A 17,530-nucleotide genomic window follows, 5' to 3' on the forward strand; every position below is an offset into this window, starting at 1 on the left:
AAGATGAACCTCTGAGGAGATGCGAGTTTTCGGGTGGTATCCGTTGTTCCAAGACTCGAGCAGTGGATGCTTCCCGAACGCCATTACCCCTCATACATTCATGCAAGTTGGACCAAAACCTGTGCTACCAACCGAATCCGAACTATAGTCTACTACCTAATAAGCTTATTCCCTTTTATTATCTAGTATTAATAAGTCATACCAATCCCAGTCGCACCGCCATTACCTAACCGACACTTTGGCAGTATTCCCATCATGACAGCCACCACCATCGATCTCATCTCCAAGCTCACAGTTGACGAAAAAGTGAGTCTTGTAGCAGCCGTTGACTGGTGGCGCACACCAACCATCAACCGAGAAGATGTCTTCATCCCTCATATCAAAATGTCCGATGGTCCCAATGGCGCCCGTGGCGAGAGCTACGTGAGCGGCATCACGGCAGCTTGCTTTCCCTGCTCAACCGCCGTTGGAGCCACGTTTGATTCAGAGCAGGCATATATGCTGGGCAAAGAGATCGCAAAAGAGACCAAAACGAAATCCGCAAATGTTCTCCTCGCGCCGACCATAAACATCATAAGGTCTCCTCTCGGTGGAAGAAACTATGAGACCTACTCTGAGGATCCCTACCTCATTGGAACTTTGGCATCAGCGTTTGTTCGTGGTTGTCAGAGTGAAGGCATAGCTGCTACGCCGAAACACTTCGTTGCCAATGAGTCCGAGAAGTCAAGGACAAGGATGACATCTAACATCGATCGCCAGACCTTGCGGGAAATATACATGCTTCCCTTCCAGCTGGTGATGCGTGATTCAGATCCCTGGTGTTTCATGACCTCATATAATCGCCTTAACGGGGAGTACTGTGCAGACAGTCAATGGTTACTTGAGGAAGTGCTCCGCAAAGAATGGGGGTTCAGTGGTCTTGTTGTTTCCGATTGGATGGGAACATATTCCACCGCTCAAGCACTCAACTCTGGTCTGGATCTCGAAATGCCAGGTCCTACGAGATGGCGTGGTCAGAAGCTTCTGGAGGAGATTGAAGCTGGTACTGTGACCACTGAGACTCTCGATAAGAGTGTTGGTAGGGTTATCGAACTTGCGAGAAAGACGGGCCGGTTTGGAGATCCTATTGAGAAGCCAGAACGTTCAGTAGAAGACCCAGAAAGACTTGAGTTCATCACCTCCATCGCAGCAGATGGAATGGTTCTTCTCAAGAACGACAACAACATCCTACCGCTCTCCCCAAAGGTTTCAGTTGCTGTTATAGGTCATCATGCTCTCCATCCCAGTATCGGCGGTGGAGGCAGCGCAAAGGTTCTAGCCCAGCACATCATCTCGCCTCTCGACGGCCTCAAAGCTCAAAGTGTCAACTGTCGTCATGCACCGGGCGTCCCAGTCTTTGGTGCCCTACCCCACGCAGAGCCTGAGACTCTTTCGCCTGTTCAGCTCCGCTGGTTTAACAGCTCTGTAGTTGGCGAGAGGCTTGCTCATGAACAGGCAATCACGCTACCAGAGTACATGATCAAGGAGGCTTGGCCTGCATATCTCAACAAAGAATACTGCACTAGCATGTCGTTTACTCTACGCCCAATGACAAGCGGAAGCCATGTATTCTCTGTCATTACTACTGGAAAGGCAGATGTGTTGGTCAATGGAGATAAGGTCTTTTACCGTCCACAGGAGACGGTCCTTCTCCCCGAGTCCTTCTACTTCTACAAAGCCAAGATTGAGCGACGCTTCACTCTTGATATGATTGCTGGCCAGGAGTACAAGATCGAGTTACACTCTTGGGCGACTGATCCCGAGCTTCTCTCCAAGATTGGCGGGACCATATTCCAGGGCGCCAGTCTTCGCTTCATGGAGCACGTCGACATCCCTCGCGCTATCCAAGATGCCGCAGTTGTCGCTGCCTCTTCTGATGTTGCGGTTGTCTTTGTAGGCACGACTAATGAACTTGAGTCAGAGGGCTATGATCGCGACACAATGGACTTAACATCTGATCAGTATGACCTGATCAACGCAGTGGTAGCTCTCAATCCTCGCACGGTCGTCGTCAATCTCTCAGGGTCTCCCGTCACAGTATCTCCCTTCATCGATCAAGTACCCTGCTTTCTTCAAGCTTGGTTCGCTGGTCAAGAGTGCGGCCACGCCATATCCCGCGTTCTTCTCGGACATGTCAACCCATCGGGCCGTCTTCCCATGTCATGGCCGAGGAGAAACGAAGATAACCCAGCCTATCCAAACTTCCCTTGCGACGATAATCTCGAGCTCAATTATGAAGAGCGTCTCAAGGTTGGTTATCGCTTTTACGATGAGGAGTGTGCACCAAAGCCTCAGTTTCACTTTGGCGAAGGGCTTTCGTACACGACATTTGAGTTGACAGGGCGGGCAAGTGTGACCTCAACGTTTGATTGCACTAACACGGCCGAGACTTTACTTTTATCGGAAGTGAAGAATACGGGCACGAAGGATGGTAAACAAGTGGTTCAAGTGTATGTGACTCCCCCATCATGCGACGGGAATCCACGACCAGTCAAGGATCTCAGATCGTACTGCAAAGTATTTGTCCAGGCTGGGCAAACAGAAAAGGTCAAGTCCAAGCTGGACAAGTATGCGTTTAGCTACTTTGATACCGCTGTGGACAAGTGGAAGATGCCACAGGGCGAATTCCTTCTACATATCTGCTTCAGCTCCGCGGAGATCCTCCAGACTGTCACTGTTACAAATCCGAAGACTCAGTATTGGACAGGGCTGTGAAGTAGTCGAGTTGAATTTAGGGTGTTGTTGTCAGCTAGGTAGAGGAAATATGAACTCATCTCCAAATCCAAGACCACCGTAAGTCGGCATACCACCGTCAAGACTCCAGTCCCAATTATCCTGGAAAAGCGATGCAATGAAATCAACCTGTTCCGTCTGACCTTCTGCCGGCAAAGGAATCCCTTCATCCCCATTGTCATCGGACTGGCCTTCGAGGCTGACTGACGGTCTACGCGATGGTACCCGGGACGGCACTGCAGAATTGCGTATTGCTGGGAAAGTATCAGCCGAAAGGTTTGGTCTTTGCAAGTACACCTTGACGTACAGAAATATGCAGAGCGTGCTTGATCCTTCAAAAGAAGTAGATGCTCCAAGTATCCTCTCGCGCGGGCATTTTCCCTACCAATCACCTGAAGAAGCACTGTAGTGTTCTCCCAGGTGGCATTGAGTTGTTGCTGATTGAAGTGCTTACTTCCTCCAGCTTGGGCACACTCAGCGAGGATTATTATGCCGCCACATGTCATGAGATCTAAGCGTGAACATGTTAGTGTTGTTACTACAAAGATGATTGAGGAAACCTTACAGAATAAGCTGAACCACCATGCTCCAGTCGCCTCCACTTCCCTGGCAGCTAAAAGGGATGCCGACAATTCGTAGGCAACTTGAACACACGTAGTAGCGCACTGAGCTTGAAAAACTCCCTGCAGAGTATTTGCTTCAACACCGACTTCATCTGAGCCAGAGCCTGTACCCCGCCGCTGTCGTGAACGCCTCGCAGCAGCGCAGAATGTACTAAAACTTGGTCTGTACAGTAGAATCCTAAGATGGAGAAACCTAGCATGTAAGACATTTCTCTGCCGCTTCAAAACATAACCTCTAGTTCCTTGTTCTCTCGGCGTGTCATTATCCCACCATTTCAAATCATCAACCAGGGAATTTCGAAAATCTTCTAGAAGCCCATCTAGACGAACGAGGGCGCTGAAGTCGGAGGATGAACTTGGCCAGTAGATCGAAGACAGGATTTTGCCGAGTATCTTGGCTAGTCGGATGTTCTCTACGACAAAGAGATTCTGTGATACTGTTCCTTCGGGTTGAATACATGAGGTGGCATTAGGACAGATGAACTCGTCGTCGACTGCGGCGGGTACGAGAACGTCGTCTGTCATTTGGAGAACTGGCGGTCTTCCTAGGGTCATACAAACTGTCCTGAGATACTGTTAGCAAGCCACTAGTCGACATATGGGAATTTCTGACTTACATCTCCATTTGCAAACATCCATACCAGACCCTTCGTCGCACTTCATTCTCCATAACAGATCTCTGATCAGCATGCCTTTCTGTATGCAAACCCAGGCCAACAGCTATCCTGCACGCGAGGCCGATAATATTATAGCATCTGATTGGATACTCGCTCGACAGCGCATAGTGCCCCGCAAGGAGCAAGGCTTGCACATGCGACAGATCAGCTTTATCAAGGATATCCATCTGCAACAAGCTTCTCATCCGTGAACTGAACATTGCCGAAGCAGATTCCTTCTCCGGCAGATCTGAGAACTCGCACCCCAAAGCAAACATTGCATTCAGGGCGCAGAAGAAAGAAGTTTCAGGACACTGATCACCTCCCACGCCAATATCACCAGCTTGACCCATCTCCGCCCCCGGATACCCAGTCGACGTCCATAATGCCTCATACCGTTTCCTAAACCACGTGGAATGACACCAAGGATAGAAAATATGCACACTATCAAAGTACAAATCCAGAAACTTATCAGCTACTTGTCGCGGCGGCAAAGCAAACTCGGCCGTTAGAAGTGACGTCGCGGAACTCCGGTCCCGATTCCGAAGTGGGGCCGCTGACCGGTGGCGATCGGGATGAGGAACCTCTCGGAGAAGAGAGTGAACCGAAGATTGACCGAAGAATTCATCTTCTTGACGGTTTAGAGTGAGAGTTGTAGCGCCCATTGTACTCACGGGACTTGGGCCGCCTGTTGTGGTGTGGATTGTACCTGGGGGTCTGTCCCTGGGGCTCTTGGGGGTGAGTTCTGCATCTTGGCGGAGCTGGTCAATCACCAGTTGCATATCCTGCACCTGTTTTTGCAACGATGCAATGTACCTAGAGAAAATACCATCAATGAATGAATTACTCAATGAGATGAGAGACTTACTCTTGCTCACTAAGCTGCTTCGCTGTCCCAGCAATAACAGTGTAAACGCACCGCACAGCCGGTTCCCCTCGTTTTCTGCAGGGATTACACACAGGCTTAGACCCATCGCACTTGATCTTCCGTTCCCGACATGTATCACATGCCAATGCGACTCTCTTCCGTTTGGTCGGACGGGCTATCACTTCTTCCTGTGTTTGCGGAATATCCATTGCGAGGAAAAGAGCGGGGGAATTGCTGAAGCCGAGATTGAGGGGAGGCACTGGCTTTTTTCACGGGCTGTACCCGGTGTTTTTCGGGTAGCATGGTATGGGAACGGGAAGTATCCGTGAAACACTATCCGCATTTGGTTTAGAGGATCGTTGGGTGAGAGTCTACCCGGGAGTTAAAATCGGCTCATGGGATATTTTATGTTGAAGGGCCCAGATGTCATGAAAGGTCTCGTTGGATGATTAATAGCATTGAGGGATATTTTCCAGTCCCTCAAAGTCCAAATTAATTATGCTCAAGACACCATATCGTGCCCTGCCAGGGTATCTCAGAAGACCTGCACCGCGTTCTGCAGTGGGGCTATCTGCACGACGTCCTTTTCACAACACTAGCTTTGAGAGAAACAACACATCTGAGACCAAGCGTCATAGTCGGACACAAGAACAGCGAAACAATCCAGTATTCCTCGCCTCGGCATTGTCTGCAACAGCAACTACTATTGGAGGAACATTGTTGTACACAATAGTTAGCCATGAGAAGGAGAAAGATGGTGAATCCCAATACGCAAACCGAGATGAAATGGAATCAGTAAGACAAAAGCAATAATAATGATGGAATGGATCTGATCGATATGTGCAGGCAGTTGAAGAGATAAGAAAAGCACTCGGAGAAGATGCTGTCAGTATAGAAGATGAGATACTCCATTCTCACGGCTACTCAGATTGGTCAACGATAAATATCGACCGGTTACCAGTCGCTGTCACTTTTCCCAAGACGACGGAAGAGGTTGCCACTATTGCAAAAATTTGCCATAAGAGGCGCGTTCCGATGAGTAAGTCCCCTCTGAAGAATACCTCGAGCAGGAGAACTGACAGCATAAGTTCCCTATTCTGGAGGATCCAGTGTCGAGGGCCATTTCTCAGCGCCATTTGGCGGCGTGAGTGTTGATTTCGTCAATATGAACCAGATTTTGGAAATGCACAGCGACGAGTGAGTTATTTCACAGAACTATTGTCTGATGATGGCGCTGAATGTCCAGCCTCAATGTCGTCGTTCAGCCATCTGTACCATGGATGGATCTGAACGAGAAGATTAAAGAAAGCGGTCTCTTCTTCCCCATCGATCCAGGCCCGTCCGTGAGTTTTCCCCACCAAAAGGAAGAACCTTGTACTGATCTACATCAAAGGCCCAAATTGGTGGCATGGTTGGAACAAACTGCAGGTCAGTACTTCGAACTAAGAACGGCTTTCAGGTCTAACGATGTGACAGCGGAACCAACGCAGTCAAGTACGGTACCATGAAAGACTGGGTAGTGAACCTCACCCTGGTATTGAGCGACGGCACCATCCTCAAAACCCGACGACGACCAAGAAAGTCATCGGCAGGTTACAACCTCAACTCACTCTTCGTAGGATCAGAAGGCACCTTGGGTTTTGTCACCGAAGCGACACTCAAGCTTGCTCCTATCCCTGAGCATACTGGCATCGCAGTAGTCACATTTCCCTCGATCAAAGCTGCAGCAACCATGGCCATAGAAGTCATCCGACGAGGTGTACCAATCAGCGCTGTTGAGATCCTCGATGAAGTACTCATGAGCGTCATAAACAGAATGGGTGCAACGTCTCGGAAATGGAATGAAGTGCCAACACTATTCTTCAAGTTCAGTGGAAGTGATGTTATAGTCAAGGATAGCATTACACAGGTTCAAAGAATTTCGAAGAAGCATCAGGCAAATGGCTTCCAATACGAGAGTGATCCGGAGAAGCAGAAAGCTCTGTGGTCTGCTCGGAAAGAGGCATTATGGAGTATGATGGCACTACGTGAGACAGATGGACACGTTTGGTCCACTGATGTCGCCGTTCCTCTGTCCCGAGTTTCCGAGCTCATAGGTTAGTATACTTGTCATGGTCACCTCATAGGGTCATCTTGCTGATTTACCCCAGATATATCCAAGAAGGACCTTGTCAAGCTCGGTTTATTTGGCAGTATTCTCGGACACATCGGCGACGGCAACTTCCACGAGACAATCCTGTTTGAGGAAAAGCAGCGCAAAGAGGTTGAGGACTGCGTCCACAAAATGGTCTCACGGGCCATTGAGATGGAGGGAACATGCACGGTAAGCACCCCCCTTTGGATCCTTACGGAGCGATTACTGATTGTCTATGTAGGGAGAGCATGGGGTTGGACTCGGAAAGAAGGACTTTCTTCGGGAAGAAGTTGGCGAGGTACCTATTCAAGTCATGAGAGCCATCAAGACAAGTCTGGATCCGCTTTGGTTGATGAATCCAGGAAAGATCTTTGATCGCAGAGACTAAGCGACTCGACAATAGACAAAACCCATGATTATCTGATCTATGTGCTACGCTTTGTCGGATAATCGGCGACACAATAAGCGGCGATGCCGGGCGTGTGACGATCATCAGGTCTCAGCCATAAGCGGCGATCAGTAAGCGGCGTTTCCGGTGCCTATCTGATAAACTTGTTCGTTACATTTTCTGTTTCTGGCGAGCTTTTGCGTTGCATCGCTTACGGTGATCCCCTAAACCGAGCGGCCCGCAGCGGGTAAAGTAGAGTTATTACTCCGTAGTGTTTACTCTTTACGTCCAATCAGCTACATCATGTCGTATTCCTAGGTTACCAGAGGACATAAGGATTTGAATATATAATATCAGAGGCTTCCTCACATTGTAGAGGTTAAGACCAAGCAGCAAGCCTATTCCATAAACCACATATCTATTCAAAACAACACATCCAACCCTACACTACCAGCAATGGTTTCTCTACGCGACATCGGACTTCTGCTCCTCGCAGCCCCAGCGGCCATGGCAGCGCCAAAAGCACCCTCCGAAGTGTCCACCATAACCCTCCCCTTCTCCAAATCAGACGATACCTCCAAGCCAGTTTCAACCTCAGCCATCGCCTCACCTGCCTCAAAGGCCTCCCAAAAGGCCGCGTGCCAGCTACCCCTCCGTTTCACCAACTTTGCGCTCTACTCCGACACAGGCTGCCAGAACGCGATTTTCGACCCCTTCATGCTCACCTGGGATCCCTGTAAGGGATACCAGTGGACAAACCCACTGGCGAATGGTGTTATATTCCAGAGCATGAGATGGACTGGGGGAAGTAACGCGCAGAACTTTTATGTTTGCCAGCAGGGTTTTGGGTGTAATGCGAATGTTGCCGAGGTTATCCAGGCTTCCAACACTTGTTCATCTGGTGGAGGGCTACATTTTGACAAGATTGCTGTCAACCCTTAGATGCTGAATGTATATAGGCGGGCGGCGATAACATTCTGCATCTTCCTGGCCGGTATGCCAGTGGACTTCACCAGTGCAAGCCAGTGCAAGGGCAAAAAGAAGTTTCTGCTGAGAGGCTTTACAGCTATAGTTAACCCCACATTCATATCCAGGTTTCCGTTTTAGTTCGGGTTCATATAAACGGAGGCATCCATGAGCCTGCGTGAATAATACTGCAAAGCTTTGCATCATAGCTCAACAAGCCAGCCGGGTCGAGATCGTCGTAGTTCCAGCCAATCTCTATCAATCCCTTCACAAGATCCATATGTCTTGTGCTAGACCTTTCTTGCGTTCGACGAATAACTCCGAGTATGCCACACCGTTGTTCATCTGCTCGAGTTTCGCATGCAATAACAAACAAGGGCCAGGGTAAATCACAAGTCTCGAGCTCCGCAAGAATTTGCAGACCTTTTGAGACCAACGCTTGATGGCTTGCTTCCGATCCGTTGTAGCTATATGCAGAGCGGTTGATCCAAAGTAGTGTTGCTACGCAGTGCAGCTTCGTTGCAGCGTGCATCCATGACGTTGTTCCCGATGTCGTAGCGGGCTCTTCTACATGTCTTCGAAGCTGACCCTCCAGCTCTACAAGGTCTTTTCGCGAGGCTGGAAGTACTGGACTTCTAGGATTGGGAACCACTATGTTGAACACTTTCCAGATGGTCCTTAGAACAGCTGGGTCGCATCCTGTCACTTCCACCTCCTCCAAGAAACATTTTCAGCCACAGATTCAACAAAGGATTATTTCAACTCACATTTCCATTCCGAGGTTCATCCTTGCATATGAAATCACCAGATATCCTAGTTCGACAGAGCGGTTTGTAAGTCTCCCTTCCATAGTATAGCTGGCTGAACTCGATAATCGTCTCATGATACAGAATCCATTCGAAGATAACCCTATAGCACTTGGACAAGGAACCTCGTTCTTTTGAAAACTGGAGAATCTGCTTAACGCCGAAGAGATATGCTGCCCATGCCACAGGGGTCGACATATAAAGAGTCTAATCGTTCAGTAGTTGGTATACATGGAGGACAGTGATACTCACTTCGTAAAGGTATAACAGCATACTTGCAGCAAGGTTACCGATTATAACAGAGTCAGGGTTATCTGGGTCTAAGGATATTCTTGTCATGGAAATAGCTCGACTTTTGAATCTTATTGCTCTCCCTTCGCCGAAAGCATGTAGGGCAGAGATTGCCAGCAGGCCGTTTAGTACCGCAACAGAAGACGGTGAAGAATCAGTGAGGCCAATTTGTAGCAGTAAGTTTGAAAGAGACCCTAATGGATTTAACAAGAAAGACGGTGCATGTTGGACGTCTAGAACTTTAGTTTGGCTTGTATAGTACAAGGGGATTTAAAACATACAATAGTGAATGAGACTGCTGTCTTCTCTATCCACCAGAGATAAACAGACGGAACTTGGTATCGAGCCTTGCAAAATTCTTTCCTGAAATATTCCTGTATGAAAGTGGTCAGAAGGATGACTTGATGCAACATGCAGCTTTCATGTTCACAGGGACGATAACTCACGAGTGTTTCCTGAGGCTACAGCGTCGGACCAAGCTCTTACGTGCCATTTCTGCGTGTTCACAAAGAACCCCTGACGCGTAACCTCGGCCTGTATGTTGTCGGGTCTATCACTTGGCCAGGAACAAGATGCTGTCATGGCTCTTTTTGCATCCCCATTTCTGGGCCAAGACAGGCGTAGTGCGTAGCCTTTGCAACGAAGTGTTGATAGTCTGCAGTTGTCGCATATTGGAAGTTTTCGGTCGCATCGGATCCGGCGATCTAGGCCGTTAGTAAGCTCTCCGTCACGGAATGCGGGTGGACATACCCCGACAAGTGCCGCAGGATCTGCTTGCTTTAAGGGTACTTAGGCTATTCATGGTATATCCAGATGATGGGGATGAAGCGGATTTAAAGGTCTCGTTGGAAAAAGTAAATGAGTAAATAAATCAACAGACACAATTTGAAGGGAGTTTACACGCTTACACAGACAATTACAAAGCCGTCTCGCTAAAGATAGATCCGACTAACTCCGCTCGTCCTTCAAAATAGTTGCTGCCTTTGAGCAACGGACGAATTACCTTTCAGAAAGCAAGCAACGCCCCCACATCAGCACGGTAAGGCGCGCAACAAGGTTTGTGTTGTTAGATGTTAGTGTAACCTGATTCTACTACTTTTGCATTTATCTATTAATTTCTTTTAGAATAAAGTATTAGAAGGATAGAATACTTACTCGGACTCTATATAGTGTCGGCTGTCTTAGATGTTGCTGCTAGAAACGTGCATTCAGTTAAAAATAATATCATTTCATACATTCAGATTTTGACTTATCTCGATAAGCCAATTAGGTGGTCTGTCTTCGGGGCCCACTCTCGCGAATTCTTGCCAACTTGACCTTGTCAGCCAATTATCTGAGCTTCTAAATCCCTTCAAGTTCGCTTTGTCATTCGGAATAATGTCCACAACAACATTTAGGTGATATTTCAGATACTTCAAATTATGACAAATTTTTTGAGGATTCCAATCGTATTCGTACTGCTTTGATGTATATAAAGGCACAATGCCGCCGCCATTGGAGAGGCTGTAATTGTGTACCGCATACTCAAGCAAGAATTTAAGAGATTTTGTTTATTCTATCATTTTCCCCTACACCTATTAATCTACCGTCTTATATCTCGACATTTGCGCAATTCTTACAGCATGTCACAGACCTTTGAGCCCAACATCGCTGCTGTCCTTCCCGTCAAGCAGGGTCAAATTACCATCGAACAACGCCCTATCCCTACCCCCAATGAAGGCGAACTCTTGGTTCGCAATGCCTACGCTGCTGCAAACCCCTCTGACTGGAAAATACAAGCCCTAGGCGCCATTATCAACGAGTTTCCAGCTGTACTTGGCAGTGACCTTAGCGGCGTCGTTGTATCCGTAGGACCCGGCGTGACACGCTTCAAAGTCGGCGATCGCGTGATAGGCTTTGCCATGGGTGTTCTCAATGGAGACGGTAACAAGGCAGCGTTCCAGACCTACACCATTCTCGAGGAGGTGGCGACAACTCACTTACCTGAAAACACCAGCTTTCAGGATGGTGCCGTACTTGCCGTCGGCATGGTTACTGCATCTATCGCGTTGTTCAAAGGCCTCGGACTGCCAATGCGCGAGAAAACTGCTGAGGAGTCTGGAGCTATTCTTGTGTGGAGTGGTGCTTCAGCCGTTGGTGTTTCGGCAGTGCAGATAGCACATGCGCTGGGATGGCCTGTCTACGCAACTGCAAGTCCGAAACATGACGAGTGGCTCAAGACATTGGGCGCGACCGATACATGGGACTATCGTGACCCGGAAGTCGCGCAGAAAATAGCTCAAGCCTTGAAATCGTCTGGAACAAAGATCCGCGGCGTGATTGATGCCAGATCAGAAGGCACCTCCTTTGATTCTGTTGTCGAGGTACTCACTAGAACTGATTTGACACCAGCATGCAAAGTCACTACGCTGATGCCATGGCCGGAAGAAAAGTCCTTACCAGCAGGGCCTGAAGTATATCATACCAATTGCTGGGGATTCACAGAGAAGTATCCGGATATCGCAAGCTGGATTTTCGGTGGCTGGTTGTCCAAGGCACTCGGAGACGGGAGGATCAAGCCTGCGCCAAGGGCTCTTGTTATCGAAGGTGGATTGGAAGCAACACAGGAGATGCTGAACGTTCTTAGAGTTGGGGCAAGTGGTGAGAAGTTTGTTTTGAGAGTTTAGATCTTACTGCACTATTTACAAGACTTCATCTTTGACATATTGTATAATTCATTGGCTCCAGACTTCCAGTATATCATTGTTGCAGAGTAGCAAAGGTATTTACCGAACAGCTGGTCTACCCATCTTTTATTAAGAGAAAGATGTGCCAATCATATTGAATTCGTGTTTTCTATTTATGTTTTAAATCGCAACGTCCAAGACAGCTGAGACACCTCTATCCAGACTCTCAATAGCCCCACTCAGCGCAGTCTGAAACTCCGAAGTATCTGCCACCCTCGCACCAAAGATCAACCCATTGCTAGCAGCCTTCGCAATACCCGCATAATCCGGACTTGGCGCAAAAGAAATATTCAACTCCTCATTAGTCGCCTTTGAAGCAGGTCCATCAGGATGAACCAACAACATAGATCTCTTCGGCGCATTCCAGCCAAGGTTGTTCAACACGATGGTCAGAACAGGAATGCCGTAGCGGGCGGAGATCCAGTATACACTTGAAGGTACGGAGAACATGTATGATCCGTCGCCAACGATCTGAACAACATATCTTTTGCGTTTACCGGGGATGAGAGCATCTGCTGCGTCGGCGGCTAGTTTGATACCCAGTGCGCCTCCGCCACTCCAACCGAGACCGCCGCCTCCACAGTGAATCCATTGTCCTGGGATAGTAGCTCGGATTTGATCCGCGACTGCGATCATGTTTGTAATAGCCTCAACGGCCCAGATTGTATCCTCTGGTAACTTGGCGCGTAAAGTTGAGCAGACGAAATCGGTTGTGAGCTTGCCTGAGTCAAGAGGCTTGGCTTTCTCATCAAGAGCCTGGATACGCTCTGTATAAGACTGTTGAAGAGCTTGTCCCCGACGATCAAACTCAGCGGTGGCAAGCTTCTGAGATAACGACGCACGAAGATGTTCCGTAATTTGTCGTAGTGACGTTTCCGCATCAACACGATATCGCTGTTCGGCATCGATGTAAAACACCAACATAGACTCCTTCAAAGGATCGACATCAAGATGAAAGATCCGCGCGTTGCTCTTCGGTTTGCAGAGCTTATTAATCCACGGAACATCGCAATCAAGAATGAGAAAAACATCAGCATTCTGAATCGCCGAGTCAACGCCGTACTTCATACCCAACCAACCAGGATGATCAGCAGGGAAGCACATATCCGAGCATCCCGTATCGAGAACTCTCAGACCCTTGATAGTATTCGCCAGCGTCACGAGAGGTTCAACCGCAGCGTGGTTCCGACCGGTGAAGCCGACGATGACCAAGGGGTCAGAAGCGTTGACTAAAGCTTCTGCAATTTCTTGCACAGCTTCTTGCGGTAGGGCTGCGGGTGCAACAGGTTTCCAGAAGGCGGAATTTACGGTGTATGGTTCGATGGTTTCCTCCATTACTTCGCGGGCGCCCATGAGATATGAAGGGCCTTGGGGGTGACTTGTGGCGAGTTGAAGAGCGCGGCGGACCATTTGTTTGACGTTCTTTCCAGTCTTGATCTCTCCTACGTAACGGCAGTATTGAGAGACAATTTGCTTCTGATCAGGTACGTCTTGAATCCAATGGCTATAATTGTTAGTCAGGTTCTGAGCTTTGGAGTAGTAGGTGGGCTTACATAAACTCAGTTCTTGAACCGAGAAGTTCCCCCTCAATAGAATAAGGCGACAATCCAGCAAAGATCAAAACCGGCGCCCTTCCCATAGCAGCGTTATGTATAGCAGCCGCAAGAGCAGAAGTGCCAACATCAACATGCACAATAACACACTGCGCCTCTCCACTCAACCTCGCATAACCATCTGCCATGGATAATGCAACCATTTCATTCGGACATGTGATAATTCTTGGAAATTTATCTGGCATTTCTCTCTGGCCTCTGACCATAGCTTCAAGAATGCTAGGATGGTCGGAGCCAAGATTTACGAAGCAGTTCTTGACGCCTGCTTCGACTAGGGCCTCGAAGAAGGCGAAAGATGTTGTGTACCTGCATCATGTTAGCCTACTGGTAAGGATCATTGTCGTGGTTGACATACATGCTGGGCTTTGTTGATGCAGGATCCGTACGATCTGATTCTGTCGCTTGAGCTTCTAATTTCATTGTTCCAAGTATAAAGGTGGTTGATGGTAAATGGAGAGCAATTTGATGAGGTCTTTACGTTTAATGGTTTATCACACGGGATCCATCCGGAGAGGAGTTCCCCATTCACGGTTAATACCCGAGCGGGGGATCGGCTCTGGCAACTGACATCGGCAGTAGAAGCGTGACCCCCACTTACGGCATCACAACAGACCCCGATTTATCACCATGAGCATGGACCAGGAAATATGTATCAATAGATGACAATATGTACATAGCATGCATCATTTAGATTGTCACCGAATTGTGCAAAAGGTATTGTAACATTGATTTATCACCACTCTGGTTCGGCTATTCTTTCATGTACATATTCTGAGTCATGTTCCTCTTTCCGAGATTTCCGAATGATTCAACAGAAATTGTATCTGGAAGCAATCCGAATTTCCGGTTTGTGCCTGACCTCAAAAGGCAAAGCATTGCTTGCGTTGCCGTGCACCCCACAAGGGACTAGACGATAAAGGACAGGGATTTTCGTAACCGGTGCATGCTTATGCCAGTTAGACTCCTTGATTTGAGATACGCATCCTTGGACATCCTCTTGGACATGGACTAGCTGGGTAGTATTCGTCAAAGCACAAACAGTATGCATCCTCGGCTCCAATCAGACAACCATGACCAATACAAACTCGTAGTCGTGGATTTAGCCACACGGGCATTTGTCCCGTCGTCTAGCCGTCTGGTCCCCCCGGTTAACCTTAACAGTAGTCCCCGTCTTCTCATCTTCCCCATGAGAGCGTTCGGGAATGGCCCGGAATTTTCAACACGGTCTATAATGTAGTATTTGGAATTACGAGCCAAGACAGACATGCCGTTATCTCTCTTCCTCGGATCTGCTGCATGACGCTATTGCCATGCAACCATTTCATGATCCTCTGATGACCTTGTTACCCCGGAATTCCTCTTCCATCACGCGGGGAGCATCCCAGTCCGCCCGCCTCCACACCCCGCACCCGGCTATACCACTTCAGTGTGTCGATCAAGGTCCTTTCATCCAATACCAAAGCTCAGGATGTAAGAGTTGTCGAGTCGACAGGCAGGTCGCTCAATTCCATAAGAAGGTGGCCTGCACCGCCCTGTTCACTCTGATCCTACAGCTCAACACCACTTGCTACACTTCTCCCAGCTTTCTCTTTCATCATGGCTGACCTCAACGAGAAGGCTACTTTCGACCATGCTTCACTCAAGGGCGCTGAGTCTACTGTGGAGCAGACACCTGAGGAATCTGAGGCTACCAAGAAGCTTTTGCGGAAGTGCGATCTTCGTTTGATTCCTCCGCTGATGGTCATCTTCTTCCTTTCCTTTATGGATAGAACCAATATCGGTATGTTCCTATTACGCGAAAGCATTTGCTGAAAGAAGGTTGAGCTGACGAGAGAACCTTGACATTCAGGCAACGCAAAGATCCAAGGAATGACGGAGGATCTCAAACTGACCGGCAGCGATTACAACATGGCACTCTTCGTCTTCTTCATCCCCGTACGTCGACCAATCCGACACAAGCATACTCAACTCGCTGACTCGAACTGTGCAGTACATCATCTTTGAAGTCCCGTCAAATATCATGATCAAAAGGATATCGCCTTCCCTTTGGCTCGCTGGGATAACTGTTCTTTGGGGTGCGCCATAATACCTTCCCCGTGTCTAACGGATGACTGACAGTGATAGGCATCTCGACTGTCGGCATGGGCCTCGTCAATAACGTCCAGGGCCTGATAGCATGTCGCGTGCTCCTCGGCTTCTTTGAAGCGGGAATTGTCCCAGGCTGCATCTACCTTATCAGCATGTACTACAGACGCTACGAAGTCCAATGGCGCATGTCTCTATTCTTCAGCGCTGCCATTTTGGCAGGCGCTTTTTCTGGTCTTCTAGCCTTTGCCATTGCTAAGATGCATGATGTCGGTGGCCTTGAAGCATGGCGATGGTATGTCGCAGCCTCAAAATCAAGAAGTCAACCACTAATTCTTTGTTGCTCAGGATCTTCATCCTCGAAGGAATTCTTACGGTAGTCATCGGTGTCATTGCCAAATGGTGGATCCCTGACTGGCCTGAGACTGCAAAGTTCCTCAACGACGACGAACGATCTAGACTTATCGCTCGTCTAGCCGATGACTCTGGTGATGCTAAGATGGACCATCTCAACAAAGCGGCGTGGAAGAGGATCTTGACTGATTGGAAGATATATCTCGGTACATTGGCCTACTTTGGCATCGTCAACAACGGTTACGCTGGCTCGGTAAGTTTGCAATGCCCTCGGGCTGAAAAAGTCAAACTAACTCTTTTAGTTCTTTATTCCCACGATTCTCCGGGAGATGGGCTACGCCGCCGAGCGAGCGCAAGTGCTCACTATCCCAGTTTATGTTGTCGCGACAGTTGGCTGTCTATCAGCCGCATATCTCGCCGACCGTCTCCGCCATCGATACGGCTTCACCATGTTCGGCGTCGTCATGACAAGTATTGGCTACATCCTCCTTCTCCTCCAACACCAAGTCCCCACCGCCGCACGATACTTTGCTCTTTTCCTACTCGTCACAGGCGGATACATCACACAGCCCGTCGTCCTCGGATGGCTATCTAACACCATGGGCGGACACTACAAGCGCTCGATTGCATCAGCTGCGCAAGTTGGGTTTGGTAATCTTGGTGGTATTGTCGCTTCTAATGTATATCTTACGCGAGAGGCGCCTGAGTACTGGACTGGCTTAGGAGTTAGTCTTGGTATGGTGTGGATTTGTGGTATTTCATGCACGGCGTTTTACTTCCTTGCTATTAGGGAGAATAAGAAGAGGGATCGTGGGGAGAGGGATCATAGACTTCAGGGTGCAGATGCTGATAACTTGGGCGATGACCATCCTCACTGGAGATATGTTACTTAGATCAAATATTGGCCCGAACAAATAAATCGGTCACATCTATAATCAACATGAAGGCGCCTTCTTTCTCGAAGACCAAAGGTTATCTAGAACCAATATTTTGGCCTAGGCATACTTCATCCTCGAGCGACTAAGATGGGCATGATAAGCATGTGACTTGGCTGACCTTGATCGTCACCCGCGTCGCGTTATGAGCCAAGTACATCACTTCAAGCAATCCAGGTTCCACATTAAGGGACGATTTCCCAAGCTGAGAAGTATTATTCTTGTCCAAGCAGGAAGTAGCTTGTGCCTTGAGCACGGACGAACATGAACGATCAGCAGGTGGAGGATTACATAGTGACCGATAATCGTCTCT

The 17,530-nt window shown here is 48.5% G+C and overlaps 8 protein-coding genes across 8 annotated transcripts; 5 read left to right on the top strand and 3 right to left on the bottom strand.

Annotated features, from left to right (window-relative positions):
• Nucleotides 1-255: 255 nt before the first annotated feature.
• Nucleotides 256-2,754, top strand: BKA55DRAFT_596836 (glycoside hydrolase superfamily; the record flags this gene model as incomplete). The annotated part of the gene is made up of 1 exon (XM_046195997.1): nt 256-2,754. One exon carries the CDS (start codon nt 256-258, stop codon nt 2,752-2,754), a length of 2,499 nt encoding a protein of 832 aa, XP_046046041.1.
• BKA55DRAFT_577219 (fungal-specific transcription factor domain-containing protein) lies at nt 2,612-5,145 on the bottom strand. Its single transcript, XM_046193582.1, has 4 exons — nt 4,920-5,145; nt 4,013-4,867; nt 3,338-3,960; nt 2,612-3,283 (listed from the first exon to the last, which is right to left on the bottom strand). Exons 1-4 carry the CDS (start codon nt 5,126-5,128, stop codon nt 2,733-2,735), a joined length of 2,238 nt encoding a protein of 745 aa, XP_046046042.1. The 5' UTR covers nt 5,129-5,145; the 3' UTR covers nt 2,612-2,732.
• BKA55DRAFT_621461 (uncharacterized protein) lies at nt 5,137-7,713 on the top strand. Its single transcript, XM_046196779.1, has 8 exons — nt 5,137-5,714; nt 5,766-5,958; nt 6,008-6,116; nt 6,166-6,262; nt 6,313-6,347; nt 6,396-7,015; nt 7,070-7,242; nt 7,295-7,713. Exons 1-8 carry the CDS (start codon nt 5,418-5,420, stop codon nt 7,439-7,441), a joined length of 1,671 nt encoding a protein of 556 aa, XP_046046043.1. The 5' UTR covers nt 5,137-5,417; the 3' UTR covers nt 7,442-7,713.
• Nucleotides 7,714-7,832: 119 nt separating this feature from the next.
• On the top strand, nt 7,833-8,404 carry BKA55DRAFT_577221 (uncharacterized protein). Its single transcript, XM_046193583.1, has one exon. It carries the CDS (start codon nt 7,898-7,900, stop codon nt 8,381-8,383), a length of 486 nt encoding a protein of 161 aa, XP_046046044.1. The 5' UTR covers nt 7,833-7,897; the 3' UTR covers nt 8,384-8,404.
• Nucleotides 8,405-8,469: 65 nt separating this feature from the next.
• Nucleotides 8,470-10,406, bottom strand: BKA55DRAFT_118267 (fungal-specific transcription factor domain-containing protein). The gene is made up of 6 exons (XM_046184765.1): nt 10,255-10,406; nt 9,951-10,208; nt 9,786-9,878; nt 9,466-9,737; nt 9,175-9,420; nt 8,470-9,122 (listed from the first exon to the last, which is right to left on the bottom strand). The coding sequence occupies exons 1-6, from the start codon at nt 10,304-10,306 to the stop codon at nt 8,556-8,558; spliced, it is 1,488 nt and encodes a 495-aa protein (XP_046046045.1). The 5' UTR covers nt 10,307-10,406; the 3' UTR covers nt 8,470-8,555.
• Nucleotides 10,407-11,126: 720 nt separating this feature from the next.
• On the top strand, nt 11,127-12,170 carry BKA55DRAFT_693783 (chaperonin 10-like protein; the record flags this gene model as incomplete). The annotated part of the gene is made up of 1 exon (XM_046199958.1): nt 11,127-12,170. The coding sequence occupies one exon, from the start codon at nt 11,127-11,129 to the stop codon at nt 12,168-12,170; it is 1,044 nt and encodes a 347-aa protein (XP_046046046.1).
• Nucleotides 12,171-12,306: 136 nt separating this feature from the next.
• On the bottom strand, nt 12,307-14,360 carry BKA55DRAFT_621464 (thiamine pyrophosphate enzyme, N-terminal TPP binding domain-containing protein). Its single transcript, XM_046196780.1, has 3 exons — nt 14,199-14,360; nt 13,784-14,149; nt 12,307-13,734 (listed from the first exon to the last, which is right to left on the bottom strand). The coding sequence occupies exons 1-3, from the start codon at nt 14,261-14,263 to the stop codon at nt 12,351-12,353; spliced, it is 1,815 nt and encodes a 604-aa protein (XP_046046047.1). The 5' UTR covers nt 14,264-14,360; the 3' UTR covers nt 12,307-12,350.
• A 1,035-nt stretch (nt 14,361-15,395) lies between these two features.
• On the top strand, nt 15,396-17,228 carry BKA55DRAFT_678582 (major facilitator superfamily domain-containing protein). Its single transcript, XM_046198147.1, has 6 exons — nt 15,396-15,623; nt 15,693-15,778; nt 15,834-15,918; nt 15,968-16,223; nt 16,277-16,535; nt 16,585-17,228. The coding sequence occupies exons 1-6, from the start codon at nt 15,440-15,442 to the stop codon at nt 17,173-17,175; spliced, it is 1,461 nt and encodes a 486-aa protein (XP_046046048.1). The 5' UTR covers nt 15,396-15,439; the 3' UTR covers nt 17,176-17,228.
• The last annotated feature ends 302 nt before the right edge of the window (nt 17,229-17,530 follow it).

The sequence above is a fragment of the Fusarium redolens genome (assembly GCF_020744475.1).
Source record: "Fusarium redolens strain MPI-CAGE-AT-0023 chromosome Unknown BKA55scaffold_14, whole genome shotgun sequence".
Lineage (NCBI taxonomy): Eukaryota > Fungi > Ascomycota > Sordariomycetes > Hypocreales > Nectriaceae > Fusarium > Fusarium redolens.